The sequence below is a fragment of the Mus musculus genome, chromosome 16, assembly GCF_000001635.26.
Source record: "Mus musculus strain C57BL/6J chromosome 16, GRCm38.p6 C57BL/6J".
NCBI classification, from domain to species: Eukaryota; Metazoa; Chordata; class Mammalia; order Rodentia; family Muridae; genus Mus; species Mus musculus.
The window spans coordinates 8,658,257-8,677,074 of NC_000082.6; the positions used below are offsets into that span (position 1 = coordinate 8,658,257).

At 52.5% G+C, this 18,818-nt stretch overlaps 1 protein-coding gene across 4 annotated transcripts; it reads right to left on the reverse strand.

Annotated features, from left to right (window-relative positions):
• Positions 1-323: 323 nt before the first annotated feature.
• On the reverse strand, positions 324-13,897 carry Carhsp1 (calcium regulated heat stable protein 1). 4 transcript variants are annotated; one of them, XM_006522347.3, is made up of 4 exons: positions 13,261-13,376; positions 5,999-6,166; positions 5,331-5,453; positions 324-2,847 (listed from the first exon to the last, which is right to left on the reverse strand). In XM_006522347.3, exons 1-4 carry the CDS (start codon positions 13,329-13,331, stop codon positions 2,685-2,687), a joined length of 525 nt encoding a protein of 174 aa, XP_006522410.1. In that variant the 5' UTR covers positions 13,332-13,376; the 3' UTR covers positions 324-2,684. The 4 variants fall into 4 exon arrangements, with proteins under 4 accessions (XP_006522410.1, XP_006522411.1, XP_006522409.2 ...); XM_006522348.4 differs by lacking the exon at positions 13,261-13,376 and adding an exon at positions 8,234-8,313; XM_006522346.3 differs by lacking the exon at positions 13,261-13,376 and adding an exon at positions 8,178-8,294.
• Positions 13,898-18,818: the final 4,921 nt, after the last annotated feature.

Sequence of the window (18,818 nt, forward strand, 5' to 3'; positions counted from 1 at the left end):
GGCAGCTGGGCCACAGGACCTATATGAGGGGTAGCCTCCTCTCCCATCTCCCCCACATGGTCCCTGGAGAGCCTCAAGGCCCCCTTCAAACATCTGCAACAGGAAACCCAAGGCCCTTCTCACATTTACCTATATCCCGTGTACCACCACAGGGCATTTGCCCATAATCCACCACATTAACAAGCCTGTTCCAGAACTCAGCTTCCGGTGTTGGAATAATAAAGGGACCTTGTCAGTTAGAAGCACACTGTAAGAGTGTCTGCCATGTGAGCGGCAGGCACCCTGACCTCCCAGAACTACACACACAACCTTTTACAGTCACCTCATCTTGCACAAAACAAACTTTATTGAGAAAGAGTTGGCTTATGGGCTCAAACATCTAGCTTTGGGAGTCTATCAGTCTCCAGCACTGGATGCTGGGGTCCCTCCTTATCTATAAGTTGACACTCTCTGATCACAGGGGTCTTTCCCAACACCTTGCAGTTCCGGGATAAGTCTACAGGCTGAAGTGACCATACAAGAAAAGCCCTTTACAAAGGGTTCTGTGGGGCAGAAGAATTCAGAGGCCAGTCTGCCAGCTCAGTGGGGGACAGGGCTCACTAGCAGGTCAACCATGTGCTGCCCAAAGTCTAACCATACCAGAGTGAAAGCAAAGCTGTATTGGCCACTAGGAACAATGGGGTATCAGAAGGTTGTCGGTCTCAGGGAGCCGCCTTCCTAGGTCATGGCAAGCATGGGTCTAGACTTCTGTTCCTTGGCCTCAAGAGAGCCTCTGGGCAGTAAACCAAGCCTGGTGTGGGGAAAAGGCCATGTTTGACCAAGTAGAAAAATGACCATCGGCAGCTCAACAACAAAGATGGTCAGCTGGGTGGTACTGGAGTCCGCTGCACAAGACCCTAACAAGTGTATCCACATATTTTTTTGTGTTCTCATGCATGTAGAAACCAGAAGACAACACGTTTTTGTTTGTTTCTTAGGTGCTAGGCACTTTTTTAAAAAGACAAAAATAGGTTCTCTGACCTCAAACTCGCCAAATAAGCTAGGCTGGCTAGATGGCCAACCCTAGGCATTGTGGCTCAGCCTGCCCAGTTCTGGGACTACCTAAGTGTGCACCACTGCATCTTAGCTTTTTCTGGGGACCCAACTCATTTTTAAACACTTTACCCTATGTCTGAAAGCCACAACCTTTGTACCTTTAGGATGGGGGACAGCCCTCAAGGCAGTCACCACTGTAGAATGGGCGTCCCTGTTCTGACACGTGAGCTCTCAGCTACATTTCAAAACCCATTTCCCAACTACTTCTATTTTTGAATCATAACTAAAGCCAACCACCAAAAAGTCTAGGGATCAATTCATTTGAAACACAGCTCTCCAGTGTTGCAGGCAGGGGCAAAACAGGGCTCTGTGGAAGTCTGAGCTATTAAAAAAGAAAGCATCAGGGAGTGAAGGCACACCTGTGACCCCAGCAAATAGGAAGCCAAGGCATGAAAGGTGCTAAGAGCTTGGGGCCAGCCTGGGCTATACAGCAGGAGCCTGTCTTCCCCAAACCCCAACTCTACACACACCAAAAAAGAAAGCAGGCCGAGGCTTCGTCATAGCTCTGTGCTGTTGGCATTTCCAGGGCTCTGGGCTCCCCAAGCACTGGGGAAGAAGGGAAAAGATCCTTAGGCATGTCTTAGAGAATATACCTTTGATTTCTCCTTCAACACCTATCCTTACAAGGCCATCAGAAAGGAAGCTGCCTTTCTTCAGTGGGTCAGTGTCAACATCCTAGGGTTTATGCTAGCAGTGGAACGGAGACTCCTTCACACGCTGGGCTAAGTAAAGCACTCATCACCACTGAGCTATATCCCCAGCCCTTGTTTTAACAGATTGTAGCCTAGGCTGGCCTAGAATGCTGTTTCAACCTGCCAAGTGCAGAGATTACAGGCATGCACCACTAGCCTGGATTCTGTTTTTAAATAAAGCACCACCCTCCCCTCTTGGGCCTTCCTGCTGAGGTCTCTTCCCCACCCCCACAGCCACCCCCAGCACTACTTTAATGATAGGCTTTTAATGCCACATGGAGGCCGCCTGATCCCTAGAGGCCAAGTGGAAAAGCCCAGCCTTCTCCGGAGTGGTGCCAGTGCCCAGTCCCAGGTTACTGTGCTACAGCAGAGATCCTAAGCATTAGAGTCTTTCCCAGAAGGTGAAGGTGGAGACAGACCTGCTGCAAAGGCACCAAGAGGCAAAGTCCCCTGGGAAGCTTCCCCGACCAGGGCATTGGGTCATGGGAAGTCTTCATAGGGCTGGTGACATCCCTCAGGGGGCCGAGTAGATCTGAGGAATAGTCCTTACAGGCTTGATCTGAGGGGGCATTTGGGAAAATAGCACGTTTGACCTACTCGGGTGCCTTGGGCTGGGACTGCACCCTCGCCACTCAGCCTCCGCAGGTGCCTCTCCTTTTCAAATGCTTTTAATGCTTTTCAGACAGTGAGAGCTTGTTGCAATGGCTGGAGGCTGCACTGGTGGCTGAGAGCACCCCTTGCCTGCCCGCAACTCCTTCCCTCCAGGAAATGCTTGAGAGGGGCCACGCCCGCCTTGAGGCCCCATCTTGTATGGTAGAATGTTCTATCCAGGATGGCCCTGCTCCTCCTTCCCCCAAAGTCTCCCTCAAGCCCAGGAGAAGGGGTTCTTGCAGGTCCCTAGTTGCTGATGACGTGCCCAGACCAGGTCTCATGCTTGGTCCCTGGTGCCAGGTGGGTGATGACCACCTCTACAGCCTGCAGCTTCTCGTTCTTGGGTGGGATAGAGCACATCTTATAGGTGACTTCGTCGCCTTCCACCGGAACATACTCCCCTTCCACACTGCAGGAGAGAAAAGAGCGGTCATCAGGGCTGGGAGATAGCTAGGGCCAGAAAGTGCCTACCTTGCAAGCATGAGTACCTGAGTTCGCATCCCCAGCATCCCCAGCACCCATGTAAAGCAGCCAAGTGTGGTGGAGTGTACTTGCCCAGTGCTAGAAAGGCAGAATTAGGAGGACCGCGGTGCTGGCTGGCCAGCTAGCCATGTTCAGTGAGAGACCCTGTCTCAACAAATACCGTGGGGGTGGCATGGGAATCATGGCATTTGCTCCTACAGAAGACCTGGGTTCAGCTCCCAAACCATGCATAATTCCTGTCCCCGAGGATCCTAACCCCCTCCTTCTGGCCTCCACAGGCAGCAGGTATGCGTGAGGTGCTTACAGGCATGCAGGCAAATACTCCTAAAATTTGAATAACTAAAGGAGGAGAAGGATAGAGGAAGACATCCAAGTGGGTGTCCTCATCACACACAGAGAGACAGCAGTCACTGCACAGAGAAGACCAGCCTCACAGACCCCACAGTGGGACACCAGGACAGACTCCATCTTCCTTGTTCCTCAAGAGTCCTTCTAGAAACAAGTGCCTCCTTGCCCTTCTACCAGCTCATGTCGTGGTTCCTCTCTGGGGCTGAAAGACATCCCAGCCGCCTAGGATGTTCGAGTATCAGAACTGAGCCCATGGTTGGAAATGAGACTCCCACTCAGAGACCAGCTTTCCTTGGCTGCCTTTATACACTGTCCTTGGTCCCAGCTCCCTCTCCGAAACAAACCATGTCTTTGGCCTCTTTTCCACCCAGTGAGCCTTCAGAAAGTGCCTAATAAGTCAAGCCCGGTGGCACAGGCTGTAACCCCAGCTACATGGGAAGCAGAGACAGGAGGGCTGCAATCTGAAGGTCTCCCTGGCCCACAGAGAAGACTGAAGACTGCTGTGGGCAAGTGTGGCCACTTGGTTGAGACCCTGTCTCAGAGAGCACAAAGGGGCTCTAGCAGGATGAAAGGGGTGGGGGTGGGAGTGGATCCTGTCTCACAATAAGGGCAGTATCCTGATGATCCTGAGCACGAGGGCTGGCCAACATTCCCTGGACCTGCCTTGTTGTGATGAAAGAATCTCAGATCAGTCACATTCCCCCTCTCTGATGTGGACCAGGAAGCTTCCAATAGCCTAGTTTCAACAATGGACCCCAGAGAGCTCATGGCATCTCCATCACGCACACTTGCCCCTCACATATGATCACCCCGCCCTGTGATTCCTTCCTAATTACTTATCAAATTGTACTGTGTATGCTTGCAGATCACTGGAATCCTTCCTGGAAAGAGACTGTCTGGACATTTATATACCCATGCATGTATTCATACACATGTTAAAATGCATCTAGAAACTGGCTCTCAGCTCTGTGCTAGGTAGGAGTATTTCATTTTGTTTTACTCTTTGAGACAAGAGTCTTATTACTATGTAGCCCTTGCTGGCCTCAAATTCAATGTGTGAACCAGGCTGGCCTCAAACTTTCACCAACCCTCCTACTTCTGCCTTCCGTGTGCTGGAATTAAGATGCATACACCACCATACCCAGCCTTTTAAACATTCCTGGCGTGTTTAAACATACAGGACCTTTTAAACAGACCTGGTGTATATGCATGCTGCGGTGGCAGAGGAGAGTGGGCTAGAACTTCCATCTCAGCAGAGGGGGTACAACACCACCCTTTCTTTCCAACCATGGTTTCAAGACTTGGTTGGGACTTCTGGGAAAGCCTCTGCCTGCCACTGGCAGAGTGAGACTGGACACATGGCCAGGGTGTCAGTCACTGGCAGGAGGCTTGTCCCAAACGTGCCCCAAGCTTCAGACTCATTCCCTGTTCCAGCCAAAATGAAGTCAGGGTGGGCTGGGGGCTTGGGCCAAAGAAGGAGGTCTGGTAGAGGTTCTAGTTGGGGTTCCTAGGAAACCCAAACGCTGCTAAGAAGCCAAATAGGGAGGGGACTGCTGGGGTCCTTGTGCCCCGCCCCCAACACACACACACACACACACACACACACACACACACACACACACCATACTCCTGCAAGCTTTCAAACAGGAAGGAAGAGCCTCAATGAGCAAGTGGCAGGAGAAAGAGCCCAGCCCTGAGCTTCCTTCCTGGAGCAAAAGGAACAGACCCCAGCCTCACCAGGCCCCTCCTTTAAGAAGGCCAACACATATCCCCATCCCAGGGACACCCTCTCCACAGGTCAGGCACTGGACACTCAGACCCAGTTAGACATGCCAGGCACAACTGTCCTCATCTTGTTCCTACCATCTGTGGTGGACATACACCCAAGACATTACTCAATTCCTAGACATGCCCAGTCTCTGTCCCACGGAGCTCTGCCCAGCCTCACGCACCCCATAGATGCTCTCCTGCCCAGCACCGTCCATTACAGTGGTACAACAGTACCCCTCTGCTCCCACCCCAAGCCTCCCCAAACCTCCAGATATGCAGCAGTTAACTCACTCAGAGATGTGCAGGAAGATGTCAGGACCACCATCAGCTGGGGTGATGAAGCCGTGGCCCTTGGACCGGCAGAAGCATTTACAGACTCCTTTGTAGACGGGGCCCTGCGAAGCCCGCACTGTCCTGAGAGGGAAATGCAAGGAGACAGCCGTCGGTCCTCTACAAGAGCCACCACTCCCCTGGAGCTACTTTCCCAGTTGTCCCAGGAAGGCCTGGCTGGGGGCCACCATGAACAGTCACACACAGGCTTTGTGTTCAGCCCTGGGAGCCATTCACACAGTAGAAATGACTGGGCAACCGTGGCGTGTTTTTCTCAGGCCTGTTTGTCCATTTGTTAACAGGGAACTGAGCTAACTTAGCAACACCTCTCGGCCCTAAATTCTCCACCTGCCAGTAGCTACCCTGACACTCATTGTCCTGTATCTCGTCCCATCCCTCTCCCCCACGGCCTCATAGAAAAAGGCTTCTTTGACTAAAGTCCAAAAACTTAACACTACAGTCAGGGGCCAGTTCCCACGGGTGGTGGCAAGGATGGCCTTTAACCCTGAGTTTTAAAGGCACCCTCCTGTTTTCTCACTAGTACTTCTAGCTAGTCTCTAGGAGTAGATCCTGCTAGATCTGGTAGCAGCCCCATTTGGGGAACAGTGCTTGACCAGCCGAAGACTTACGCTGAGAAGGTCCTTGTCCGGCGGGTAGGCAGAGGGCTAGGGACCACATTGCCCCGCAGGGGGGATGGAGAGCGATCCCGGGTGCGAGGGGTATCCAATAGCCCTACAGAAGTCTGATGCGTGGGGGGCTGCAGCGGCGGTGGAGGAGGCTCAGATGACATGGCTGACCTAGAGAGAGAAGGGGGCTCTCAGAGTCCTGCCTCAGAAGACTAGACAGGACAGAGCTTGAGACTCCTAGAGGCTCACTCCAGATCACCTTGTCTATAGTCACACCTTGGCTCAAGTGTCTGCTCAGGTGCCAGCCCTGGGCTCCCATGGCACCTACCAGCCTCCCTCCATCTCCACTGGGAAAGGAAATGCCAGGTTATGTGCTAGGGTGATGGTCTAGTCAGTAAAATAGTTGCCACACAAGCAGGAGAACCTGTGTTTGAACCCATGTATAACAGAATAGCCTAGTGTGGGCTGAAGAGATGATGGCTCAGCTCTAAAGAGTCCTCACTGCTCTTGAAGAGGACCTGAGTTCAATAACCAGAATCCACATCAGGCAGTTCACACCACCTGCAATTCCAAGGGCATTTGATGACCTCTTCTGGCTTACACCTCGCTCACTCACACACACAAACCCACACAGACCACATACATACAGTTAAACAAGAATAAAAATACAACTTTTTTGGTTTTGGAGACAGTTTGTCTGTGCAGCCCTGGCTGTCTTAGAACTCATTCTGTAGACCAGGCTGACCTCAGACTCCGAGCTCTGCCTGCCTCGGCCTTCCAAGTGCTGGATGAGAGGTGTTCACCACCATGGCCCAGCTAGGAATTTTTTTTAAAGGCTAAGATGGTGATATGCACTTGTAATCCCAGCCCTGGGAAGGTTAGAGGCAGATGACTTCTCTAAGGCTTGTTGGGCAGCCAGCCTAGCCTTCTAATTAGAGAACCCCAGATCCCAGTGAGAGACCCTGCCTCAAAATAAACAAACCTGGGAGATCAACAACTGGGGCTATTCTGTGGTCTCAAGTACACACACACACACACACACAAGTATCAGGCAATTCCCTAAGCTAGCACCTTTCTGTTCCCGAAACAGACCTTGGAATGCTTACGACGTAAGTAAATACCGTGAGAGGGAGGCAGTACCTCAGCCAGGACTTCATTGTTAAGAGCACAGAACAACCCTCCCTTATTCTGGGTCACAGGCCATGATAGGTTCTCTGAGGGGCTGCCCTGAGCTCAGTGCCAGGCGGGTCACCACTTAAGTCCCCAGGGGAGAAGCACTCCCTGCACTCACACCTAGCCCAGGGTGGGCGCCACTTCCCTCAGCCACTCCTCAGAGGCAAGGATTCAGGCAGACAAAGGCAGTGGCTCTTATAAGGAGTGGGATGGGCTGAGGCCAAGGGACTGCTATGAGCCAAGGCAGATTAGTCTACATTGAGACCAACTGAAAAGTCCAAAAACGATAATTCGGGAAGCAAAGCATTGTACACAAAAGGGATAGGGTGAGACCAACCAACCGCCTTGGCTCAAGGGTCAGTCTTCGGGTAAGTCCTTTCCCCTTTCAGGGCTCAGAATCAAGTCCAGGGTGTCCCTTTACATCTGGATGGAGATGGGAGAGCAGAGCCAAGGAAGCCAGTGGGACAGAAACAGGCCTGAGCAGGTTTGTGTGGCCCTGTGGCTATCTTCTAAACAGTGCAGCTACGGGTTTGGTGTTTGTTGTTTTGCTTTGTTTTCAGGATCTCCTGTAGCCCACACAGGCTTCAGTCTCCAAGTGCGAGGATTACAGCTGTGTACTACCATGTTCAGTATTTGTGAGGCTGGGGATTGAACCCAGGGCTCTGTGCACACTAGGCAAGCACTCCACCAACTGAGCTACACCTCCAGCCCCCTCAGCGCTCCAGACCCTGGCCCCAGCTCAGGGCCAGCTTCTTCCCACTTATAGTTACTCCATGGCCCCAGGGCTGCGTTTCCTCCTGCACTGCCCAGCAAGGCTCACTTGCTTCACGCTCCAACCCTCCACCTTGGAGTCCTGGAGCTTGAGGACAGGAGCTGTGCAAGAGCGCCTGTCTCCCCAAAGATTGAGACTGGTCCTCTGTATGCCCAGCCCCTCTCTGGGGACTCAGTCCTGCCTGGCTGGAGAGGTGTCACTGGCCAGCCTTCCAGAAGTGACATGGTGACTACTGACCTCTTCCTAGCTCTGGCCCCAGCCAGGCAGGACCACAGATTCAGAGAAGCCCCCACCTTGAAGAGGTCCTGGCTGCTGGCCTGGCCTTCAGGTCTCCAGCACAGGTCATAGAGTCCTAGAATGTTCCAATGCCAGGAGTTCTGGGAAGAAGCTTGGCCCAGAGAGGGAGAGTGGGCCCCACCCATCCTCCCATGACAGCAGGGTGAGACCATCGGGACCAGATGACATCAGCATGAAAGAACTTCCCCTCCTAAACAGCCTCCTGCCTGTCCTCCCTTCCCCCAGCCCCAGTCAGGGACAGTTCATATCTTCCTGAACCTGCCAGCTAAGTGATTATTAAGTGACTCAACCTCTCAGGGCCTCAGTTTCTGTATCTGAGAAGTGGAAACTGTTTCAGCTTCACACAAATCATAACGTTAAATGAAGTAATACGTACAAGTGTGAGGGTTACAGCTCTGCCCACAATAGGCAAGCAACAAGAACTAGCTATGATTATATTGCTGTAAACTGCAATCACAAAGTCACTCAACAAACATGTCCAATATCAAGCCATAATCATGATACAGGAGACACAGGTCAGAACTTGAAACCAGAGGATAAACGGGTAAATCCAAGTGTCACAAGGTGGTGGGGGTCACAGATTGCCAAAAGGACCACTAACAAAAGGGATGATGACTAATGAGGTGGGAGTACCAGATGGACCTGGAATATGAGAGTCAGTCAGACATTTGAGAAACAGAGAGAAGCCAGGGGTGTTGGTGCTTGCCTGCAATGTGAGTGCTTTGGAAGCTGAAGCTAAAGAATCCTCTGGACCAGCCTGGGCTAGGAACAGTGAGGTCTGGGCTACCCTAGGCTACAGAGACCATTTCAAAAAGAAAACAATGACAAAGGGAGGCTGTTCCAGGAAGAATAGACAGCAGGGTGTGGAAAGGCCTAAGACTGGAGCGAGCCTTCTGTGCTTCCAGGCCAGTGCAGAGTGTGTGGGAGTCCAGCAGGAGCAGGAAGTAAGGTTCAGGGGGCAGGGCCAGACCCGGAACCAAGTTGCATCACCATGGCTGTCATCATCCCTTCTTTGCCCCTTCCGCCCATCTACTCACACCCTTCTCGTGCCCTGCTCCAGACAGGACTCCCTCACTCTCCACTCACGGTCCCTCACGCCCCAAATCCAGCCTCTTCATTGGAAAGGCCCTCGGAAGCCCATGGCCTTCAGAGGGCACAGGACTAAGGGCAACACAAGGGGCCCTGGATGTCCTGGGCTGGGCACAGGCAAAGGTCTTGAGGACCCTTGGTGTGTACTGAGTAACACAGCGACACTGACTAGACTGTGGAAGAAACTAAAACCCAGAAATGAAGCCCCTGAGGTAGGGGTGGGAGCTGGGAGACCCACAAAGCTGTTCCACTCCCCAAACTAGCTACTCCTGAGGCTATCTGCGCTGAAAGGAAGCTGGACTTGTCAGAGCCAGCCCACCCCAGCTGGTCCTAGAAGGGGACAAAAGCCAGCTGGGGTTGGGGTAGGGCTATCCAGGAGGCCTCTCTGGTCCTGCACTCGCCAGGGCACAGCCCTGATCAGCAACAGTAGTAGCTTGGAGTTCCAACAGCCTCAGCTCCCACTCCACCCCTCTGTCTGCTGAGACCAGGCGTGGCCCTGGAAAAGGCACCGCCCATCTTCCATGATGCTCCACTGGGAGCTCAAGATGGGGCTGTGGCTCTTGCCCAAAGGGGCTCAGGACTAGACAGACCCTAGTGAGCTTCTGCCAGAGACAAATTCTGACAAAATGAAATGCCCATGGTGATGTCACGACTTCCAGACTAGGTACCCACGTGTGTTTTTCTGTATGTGAACATGTAGTGTGCACATGCATATGTATATGGAAGCATGTTTACGTACATGATCACATGAACACACATCTGCATAATTATGTGGGGTGATGTGCTTATAAGTGTATGACCAAGTGGCCATAGATATGGGGAGAAGGGAGCAGGGCACACACAACTGTGTGTGCACAGGCTTGTCACTGTGTGCATGAGGAAATAGTGCCTAGCTTCCCCTCTAACTTTGTTATTGAAACAATCTCATGTAGCCCAGCTGGATGCCACCTAGGGCTTCCTGAATCCTAGGCAGGCACTCTGCCATCTGTCCCCATCCCCAGCTGTGGACATCACGTCCAGAAGCACCCTCAAGTACCAGCAAGAGACCGGGGGCTTTCTAATGTTCACTGAGGGATGGGGGTGGGGTGGGGCATGGCACAACACACCTCAGGGTAAGAAATGCACCCCTGAGCCAGACAGCCAGGGTCTGGAGGGCAGAATGCTACACCCACCCTGACTGTCCACCAGAGAGAGCATGTCAGACTCCTATACTGAGAAATGTGGCAAAGGGGCCTTCTAGCCAAAAATAGCCTGGGAATTTTCCACAGGCCTTATAGCAAGCCCTGGAAGATTCTCGGAGCCCAACTGGACAGCGGTCTGGCCTCCCCAGCCCCTTGTAGTCCACCTCATAACCTAGTGCTGCTTTGTGTTAATACAACTGGCCAGGCCCAGCACCTTCTGTGCCTCAAAGCCCCCAGTTTCCAACATGTCTACCCCTGCCTCCCATTCCCATTTTTGAGACTGGCTCAAGTTGGCCTCAAACTCAAGGCAATCTTCCAGCCTCAGCCTCTCTGATATTGGAATTACAGGTGTTTTGTGAGCCATCACGCCCAGCAGGGAAGGATCTTTTGAGATAGGGAGACAGGTGCTTGCTTACAAGGGAACCTAGGTGATGTAGGCCACTTACACTTCAGTGAAAGAAGTCTGCTTCATAGCCCCTGAAGGGCAGGAAAGTGAAAGGTGGAGAAACAAGTGCTTGAGGAGGCTGGAGGCGTCCTTCTTGGGCATGGCCAGAACTTCTTGAAGCGTGTTCTGCACACTTGGACATCTATCATCTCCCAAGGCTTTGTAGCGACAGCCTGGCCACTGGTGAGTGGGTGAAAAGACTCAGGTCAGACTCAGGTGAAGGCTAAAACCTCAGCGCCTCTGCCATGGAGGGAGAAGCCGGTGCCTTCTCTGACGCCACAGGGGTTCATAGGCACTAGAAATGAGAATCCCTTTCCTGCTAGCCTGACAGGCAGACACCTCACCATTTCCCTGTCACCTGAAGCACCTGAAAGCAGATGCAGCTACCCACACTTTAGTGCCCCCAGGACTCTCTGGCCAGTGGCCAAAAAGGGAACTCCAACTCCACAGATGTGGGTGGAGTTAACGTGTCTTTGCTTGGTCAGTTAGCTGGGGACTGCCCAAGGTTGCTTTTTGATTCTGGGAAGCCAGGATCTCTGGCTCTAGCACTGACCTGCTCCCAAAAGCCCCCAAGTCTGCCTTTCTAAGGGATTCCCAGAGGGACAGCTGCTGCGAAACTGCCCAGCTCCCAAGATGCAGGCGTTGGGGAGGGTAGGGGAACACATATACAAACTGAGACGTCAAGGTTCATCTTCACCCCCAACTCAGCCAGACTAGCAGAAAAGAACCCAGAGCCAAGGGAAGATTAAGACTGATCAGCTAAACGGACACAGGGATCCTGGAAGGCACAGGATGAGAAGAGCAGGGGTGTGTGTGTGTGTGTGTGTGTGTGTGTGTGTGTGTGTGTTTTCGTGCGTGCGCGTGCTGTTGAGGCTCACAGCAGCCAGGCTAGCCAGCCACATGCTGCTCCATTGTTCTGAGAAGAGAGAATTCAGTGAGAGTAGGGGGGGGGGGATATCAGGGGCGGGGCCTCTGAACACAGAAGAGCAAACAGTACAGGATTAGGAGACAACCCGTCCCTCCAACAGCCCAGCTGGGACGCCCCCTCCCCTGCCTCCCTCCCCTCAACTGCCAGGAAGCTAGAAGCTCCAGATTAGAGTCCAGAAACCCAAAGCAGTCCCTTCCAATAACGTCATCCCACGGGGCAGGCCAAGGAGACCTCTTGGCCTCCTAGCCCTGAATTGCCTCACCCCACCCCCAGTTCTGCTCACCTTCCAGCCTGATTGTTTCCATCTTCTCCTAGACCCACTAATTCCCTGCCTCAGTTTGACAAGGACCTTGCAAATCCCAGTAGCTCAAAGCTATAGAGGCAGTCCCAGCCACACTGCAGAGCAGAAGGTGGGCTTAACAATAGTGGCCCTAAGGTGTGCACAGTCACACTAGGAGAACCCTCCCCTCCCACAGCTGCCAGATATGAGGCACAAAGTCTTCCCCTTGCATTCGCAGGACTAAGAAAGCCAGCTCCCCCAACCCTAGGCTGGGCTGAAGTCAGCTTACTCTGACCCCAATTCAGCTCATGGTCACCCTGGAGGGTGAGGTGATGCAAGGGCACAGAGTGGCAACCAGGCTGTCGTCACCCAAGAGGCGATGATAGGGGGGAGGGAGGCCAAACTCTGAGGAGACCCCTGTCCCAGACCAGGGAATGGCTGAGCTGAGGCTTAAGGATCACTTAGGGACACAATGAACAGTCAGAGTCACAAAGCCGCTAGAGAAGGCCCTGTGGGAAAGTTCGAGCCTAATAGGACAAAGAACAGGAACATGGGACACAGATTGTAATTCGAGTTTTTAAGTGGTTTGAAGGATCTTGCTGTGGACAGTTCCTCTGTCTTAGTCTCCCCAGTGCTGTGAAGGAGAAGGAAGTTATTTACCGCAGCTGGCCTTGAACTAATTATGGAGCCACGATTGAACCTGAATCCTGAATCCTTTTTACCTCCCCAGTGCTGGGACTGCAGGCATAACCCACCACTACTGGTTTAATGACCAATTATTTTTCATTCTCTCCCTCTGGCTTCAGCTTGGAGAGAGAACATACTAAAAGCACCAAGAAGTAACAGTATGGTCAAGAGGGGAAGGTTTTTAAAAAGCCCCTATTTCTCCAGACACTTAGGCTAGCCAGCTCCCTCTATTCCAATCGGCGGGGAAGGGTGGGGGGGTCTCCTATTTTGCAAAGGGGCACCTCCATCTCTCAGAATCCAGGCCCTGAAGGAGAAGTGGGAATCTACAGCTGACCCTGCACAGACCTAAACTGCAACCTCAGAAAACTGTGAGCTCAGAGCCTGGTTTTTTTAAACAAAAAGCAAAACCCAACCTTGCATTTCCGGCCTGTAAACAGGACCGCCAGTCCCGGTGAAGTTTTCCTCTGTGCCCTAAGGCCCCCATCCTGGCGCAAACACCAAGCGAGCGCGCCCTGCCGCTCCTCCTCCCTACAGGCAGCCAACCGCGAGGGGTCAGGGCGGTTCCCCCTCTCCGGGCCTGGCTACTGTCCCGCCGCCCAGCATGCAGCTGGCGAGGCCCGGCCGTCGAGGACAGCTCCGCCTTCCTCTAGCCGCGAGTCTCCAGCACCTCCAGCCCGCCAGAAAACGCAGAGGGCGCGCCTCCTACGCTCAAAAAACAGGTGGCCCAGAGAGAAGTACTAACCGAAGTCAGACAAGTATCGGTGTTGTGGCCACACCCACCCGTCTCCCCTTGGGGACGGTGAGTAACCCGCGCTCCCCAAACTAGCCCGGGCGACTGGAGCACGTCCCGGAGGTGGGGGTGGGGGGGCACCCATCACGGAGCTGGAGAACGAGAAGGCCCCACAGAGGGGAAGCAAAGTGCAGAGCAGGCCTCGGCCCCGTCCCCGCGGCTCCAGAGATCCCGCGCACCATCACGCCCATCCCTAGGGTCCCAGGACCAGCCACTTACCTGGCGACACGTCCTACTCCTCCAGCTGCTGCTCTTCGACTGCAAGAAAAGATCGGGGACTTGGGGCGTGGCCGCGGGGCAGGGCGGAGTGTGAGACCACGCCCCTTGGAGCTCCGGGCCAATGGACGCGCGGCCCGGACCTTGGACTGGTCGGGGAGGAGGAGCGCGGCACAGCTGCTGCCGCAGGACCTTTGTGTTGATGCCCCGCGGGCGGGAGCCGGGGACTCGGCAGCGGCTGGAGGTGTTCTCCCCGCCACTCGCGGGTCTGCGGGCGCCCAGTGCCGGCCCGGTGCCCGGGAAAGTGGCACAATCGGGTCTCGGCGTGCTGTGCCTGCCACTCCCCAGCACAAGTCCGGCCCCAACCTGCCCTTGACTCGAGATAAGCGGGCGCCTTTTTTTTTTTTTTTTTCAAGAATTAAGAGATAGAAGGAAGGCGAGAGACAGAAAGGGAAATATAAAAATGAGAGGAGGGAGGAGTTGTTTTGTTCGTTTTCTATTGTCTAATTGATTTATTCTTCGTGGGCTGATTTTGAGACAGGATAGCCTCAGACTCCCTAATGGATTTGAGATGGGTGTGGGCACCAACCCCATGTTTTTTCAATTTTTATTTCTACTGAATCCCTGAAGCTTTATGTACTGGCTGGTTTTGTGTGTCAACTTGACACAAGTTAGAGTCATCCGAGAAAAAGGAGCCTCAGTTGAGGAAATGCCTCCATGAGATCCAACTATAGGACATTTTCTCAATTAGTGATCAATGAAGAAAGAGCCCAGCTGGTTGTTGGTGGAGCCATCCCTGGGCTAGTGGTCCTGGGTTCTATAAGAAAGCAGGCTGTGTAAGTCATGAGGAGCAAGCCAGTAAGCAGCTGTCCTCCATGGCCTCTGTATCAGCTCCTGCCCAGTTCCTGTCTTAACTTCCTTCAATAATTAACAGAAACATGGAAGTGTAAGCCAAATAAACCTCTTTCTCCCCAGTTTGCTTTTTGATCAATGGTGTTTTCATGGCAGCAATAGAAACCCTTAAGATACTTTATCTGTGGAAGTAAATGGTGTTTCTTCCAATTTTCAGAAAAGGAAACTGAGGCACAGAGACATGCTGTGATCTATCTCCATGGCCAACAAAGAGAGCAAGCCCTCAGCGTGACCCCCCCCCCAGGGTCAAATTCATATTTCCTAGGTGTGGGAAAGAGGTTCCCTGTAGGTGTGGTAGGCAGCAGCCCCCAGTCTTCCAAGAGATAGCTCATCCCTACTGAGACCCTCTAGACCTACCCCCAGGGCATGCTGAACCATCAAAATCAAGAAAGCCAACTCCTCAGGCAAAGAGAAGGGCTCCCTCGGCTCTCTGGCAGGGGGACTAGAAAATGGTACAGTCACCATTCAGGAAGGAAAAAAAAAAAAAAAGACAGATGCCCAGGCACGTGCCCACGAGGAGACTGAAGTATATAGTCACACAAGCTTTTTGGACCCCTCCATGATCGGTTTATTTATTTTTGAGGCAGTCTTCTGTGACCCAGTATGATTATGAACCATGGCTGTCACCTTTACTGGATCTGCAGTCACCTAAAGAGACAAGTCTCTGTGTATATCTTCTTGGCTAGGGAAATTAAAACGAGAAGGGCCGCCCTAACTGGAGACAGCAGTAAAACCTTTTTGGGTTTCGCCAGCTTGCTTTCCTGTCTTCATGATGGGTGCATCTGCTTTGTTGCTGTTGCTGCTTCCACCATCCTTCATGAACATCAAAACCTAGCGTTTTCCACCTTCCAATCTGGACCAAAGACCAGCGACTCTCCTGGAATCCTCCCGATGTTTAGTGCTAGGTTGGGCATTCTGTGTTCCTCTGTTCTCCGCCTTCTGCTTTGCAGCAGTGTCTCTCACTAATCTAGAATCTTGCCATTTTAGCTCATCAGCAAGCTCTCAGGAGTCACTCATCTCAACCCCAGTTCCCAGCGTTGCAAGCATGTGCAGCTATGCCTGGCTACTCCTGTGGGCACTGAGGGCTCCCGCTCAGATCTGTTGCCTGTAGAGCATGCACTGTAACGCACTAAGCCGTTTCTCCCCTGGCCTATGTCACTTTATGCCAGACTTTGTGCTAGACGTCGGGACGTGAAATAAGCATCCAGCTTGTCTCCATCTGAGAGGGCAGAGACTTCGGATAAACACTAGGCAGGTCCTGCAGAACACTGGACACAGTCTCGGGGATATCCAAGAAAGGGGAACTACACCTAAACCCATTTCTCAGTTCCTGTCCCTCTCTCTCCTGTTCACGGCTCAACACCGCCCTCTAGAGGGAATTTGAAGACAGTGTGAGGGGGGTCCTCCTGATGAGGGGTTCCTGTTCCTGAGGTTGGTAGCCAGGGATGAGGAACAGGCTTGGGGTCTACAGACGAGGCCCCCAGCTCTGCTCCCACACTTGTATCTGTGGGACTAAGGACCTGTACAAGGCTGGACCCTACCTAATTGGACCCCACCAGCTTTTACGTCTAATTCTGAAATAGATATATCAAGACAATTTGTGGATTTTCCAGGGAGGCTGGGGCCAGCTAGGCTGAGATGTTTCTATGATGTGGGACCCATGACAAGGAATCAGTCTTCCATCTTCCGGGTCCTGTAAACCCAGGCACCAGAAACAGGAAACCACTGCAATAGTCAGGTGTGTGTTTGTTTGTTTTGGTTTTTCGAGACAGGGTTTCTCTGTATAACTCAGAAATCTGCCTGCTCTGCTTCCCAAGTGCTGGGATTAAAGGCGTGCGCCACCACCGCCCGGCTTGTTTATTTTTATAAGATGGACTCTCATGTCATCCACACTAGATTCAAACTCACTATATAGCTGAAGATGAGCTGGAATTTCTGATTTTCCTGACCTGAAACTCAAAACAATCCTCCTGCCCCAGCATCCTGAGTTCTGAGATTGCAAGCATGTACCACCATGCCTAGCATTCCTCAAATTCTCATGTGTGTGTAGGGGGGTGCGGGGGGCAGAGAGAGGGAGATTGGTGGTGGGTGCTTGTACCACGCATGCTCTGGAGGGTAGAGAACAACTCCCACCTTTACGTGGGCTCCAGGTCACCAGGCTTACATGGAAGCCTCCGCCCACTCTGAGCCTCTATTTGAGACGGGGTCTCATATAGCCCAGGCTGGCCTTGATCAGTTCAGTAGCTGATGATGACCTCAAAGTTGTGATTCTCTTGATCCAGCCTCCCATATATCAGGATCACAGGCATATGGCACCATGCCTGAGTCTCTCTGATTATTTTATTTTATTTTATTTTTTTAAAGATTTATTTATTATATGTAAGTACATTGTAGCTGTCTTCAGACACTCCAGAAGAGGGAGTCAGCTCTCGTTACGGATGGTTGTGAGCCACCATGTGGTTGCTGGGATTTGAACTCTGGACCTTCAGAAGAGCAGTCGGGTGCTCTTACCCACTGAGCCATCTCACCAGCCCTCTCTGATTATTTTAAAGGTACCGCATCTCTTGAAGAGTTTGGTGACCAGGGTGAGAAGGGTCCAGTCCAGCTGAGTGAAGGCAGGAACATGGAGCAGGGGACGGGTGGCAGGTGGGGAATCTGGTCTCCTGAGGCTCTTCATATGCAAGAGGAACAGTGTGGTCAGCGCCTGCATTGGGAGGGTGTCTGCACTGTGGACACGCCCGTGTGTAGGCAGACGCTGGCACACACCCAGTCTGGTTCCCCACAGATGATGATGGCGGTTTGCTTTTTATTACATTTTTATTTTGTGTGTTAGGTGAGTGAGCATATGTGGCCAGGGATTGAATTCAAGTTATTGGGCTTGGCCGCAAGCACCTTTACCTGCTAAACCATCTGGCCAACCCCTACTGCTTTTTCAACCACATTTGATACACTTCTCAGTGTGGTCCTAGGATGAACCGTGGCTACCAGGGTCTGAGTCTTATTATGACCAGGATGCTACACTCTCCTTGTGCACACAGTGGTGATTTAGTGCACCTCTCCCATCAGTCCACATATCAGGAGTTGAACTTGGGTTCCTAGGATTCACCAAAGCGTGACTTCCTTGAGCCATTGAGGACAAAGCCCCCCACCCCCAACACACACACACACACACACACACACACGCAGGACATGAATCACCTTTTCTCTGTTGGAGCCACTTCCTCCCAGGTGGTCACCTACCTGTGCTTAGCCCTTTGCAAGGCAACATGTCATCTAAGAACAGAGTCCTAGTCCAAACACATATCCCTCTCTGTACTCCAGTACAGTGGCATCTTAAGGCTTTTTTGGTTTGTTTTTCAAGCTCCCCATATGTAGCCCTGGCAGGTCTGGAACTTGCTGATAACTACCAGGCTGACAAACTCATGGAGATGGAGATCGCTTGCCTCTGCCTCCTGAGTGCTGGGATTAAAGACATGCATGTACCACGATGCCCCATCTCATTTTAGAGCCTTTCCACCCTGTCCCCTCTGCTGGAACTCTGTCCTCCAGATCTCCCCAGGTACCTCCCCTCTAGTTATTATAGCTCAGTGTTCTTTCCTCTGAAGAGACCCAGTGCTTGCTCTGGACTATACATATTTTCCCCATGCTGAGCCATCTCATTGGTGCTCCCCAGGGGAGTCCTCCCTGACCTTCTGTAGCCCCTCCTATACCCAGCCCACACAGTGTGCCCTGTGCGATGGTTATAGCACTTTCCGGAGTCCTTCTTTCTCATTCCCCAGCGCGCACTGGGTCCTCCTGGGAGAAAGAATGAGCAGGCTGAAAGATGGGGTTAAGCAGCCTTAGCAGGCTGAGATCTAGCTCGTGACTTTGGGCTGGCTTCTTGACCCCTCTTATGAATCCTTACCTCTCCCAGCCTTGTCTGAGGGTTACTGGGTGAGAGTGGGACTTACCATCAAGGCAAATGAAGTCCTAGGCCGATTTATGGCATGCTGGTCTCCCCCTGGTGGTTGAGGGTTAGAATTGTCAGGGCACACCCTCCCTTCATTCATAATT

Bases quoted from the DNA above. Each gene is read 5' to 3' on its own strand.
- Carhsp1 (XM_006522347.3), bottom strand. From the start codon at position 13,331: ATGGGGGCCTTAGGGCACAGAGGAAAACTTCACCGGGACTGGCGGTCC. The intron at 6,167-13,260 runs GTTGGGTTTTGC...TTCTCTCTCTAG, and splicing joins TTACAGGCCGGAAATGCAAG to GTCAGCCATGTCATCTGAGC. The intron at 2,848-5,330 runs GTGAGTTAACTG...TCTCTCCTGCAG, and splicing joins ATCTTCCTGCACATCTCTGA to TGTGGAAGGGGAGTATGTTC.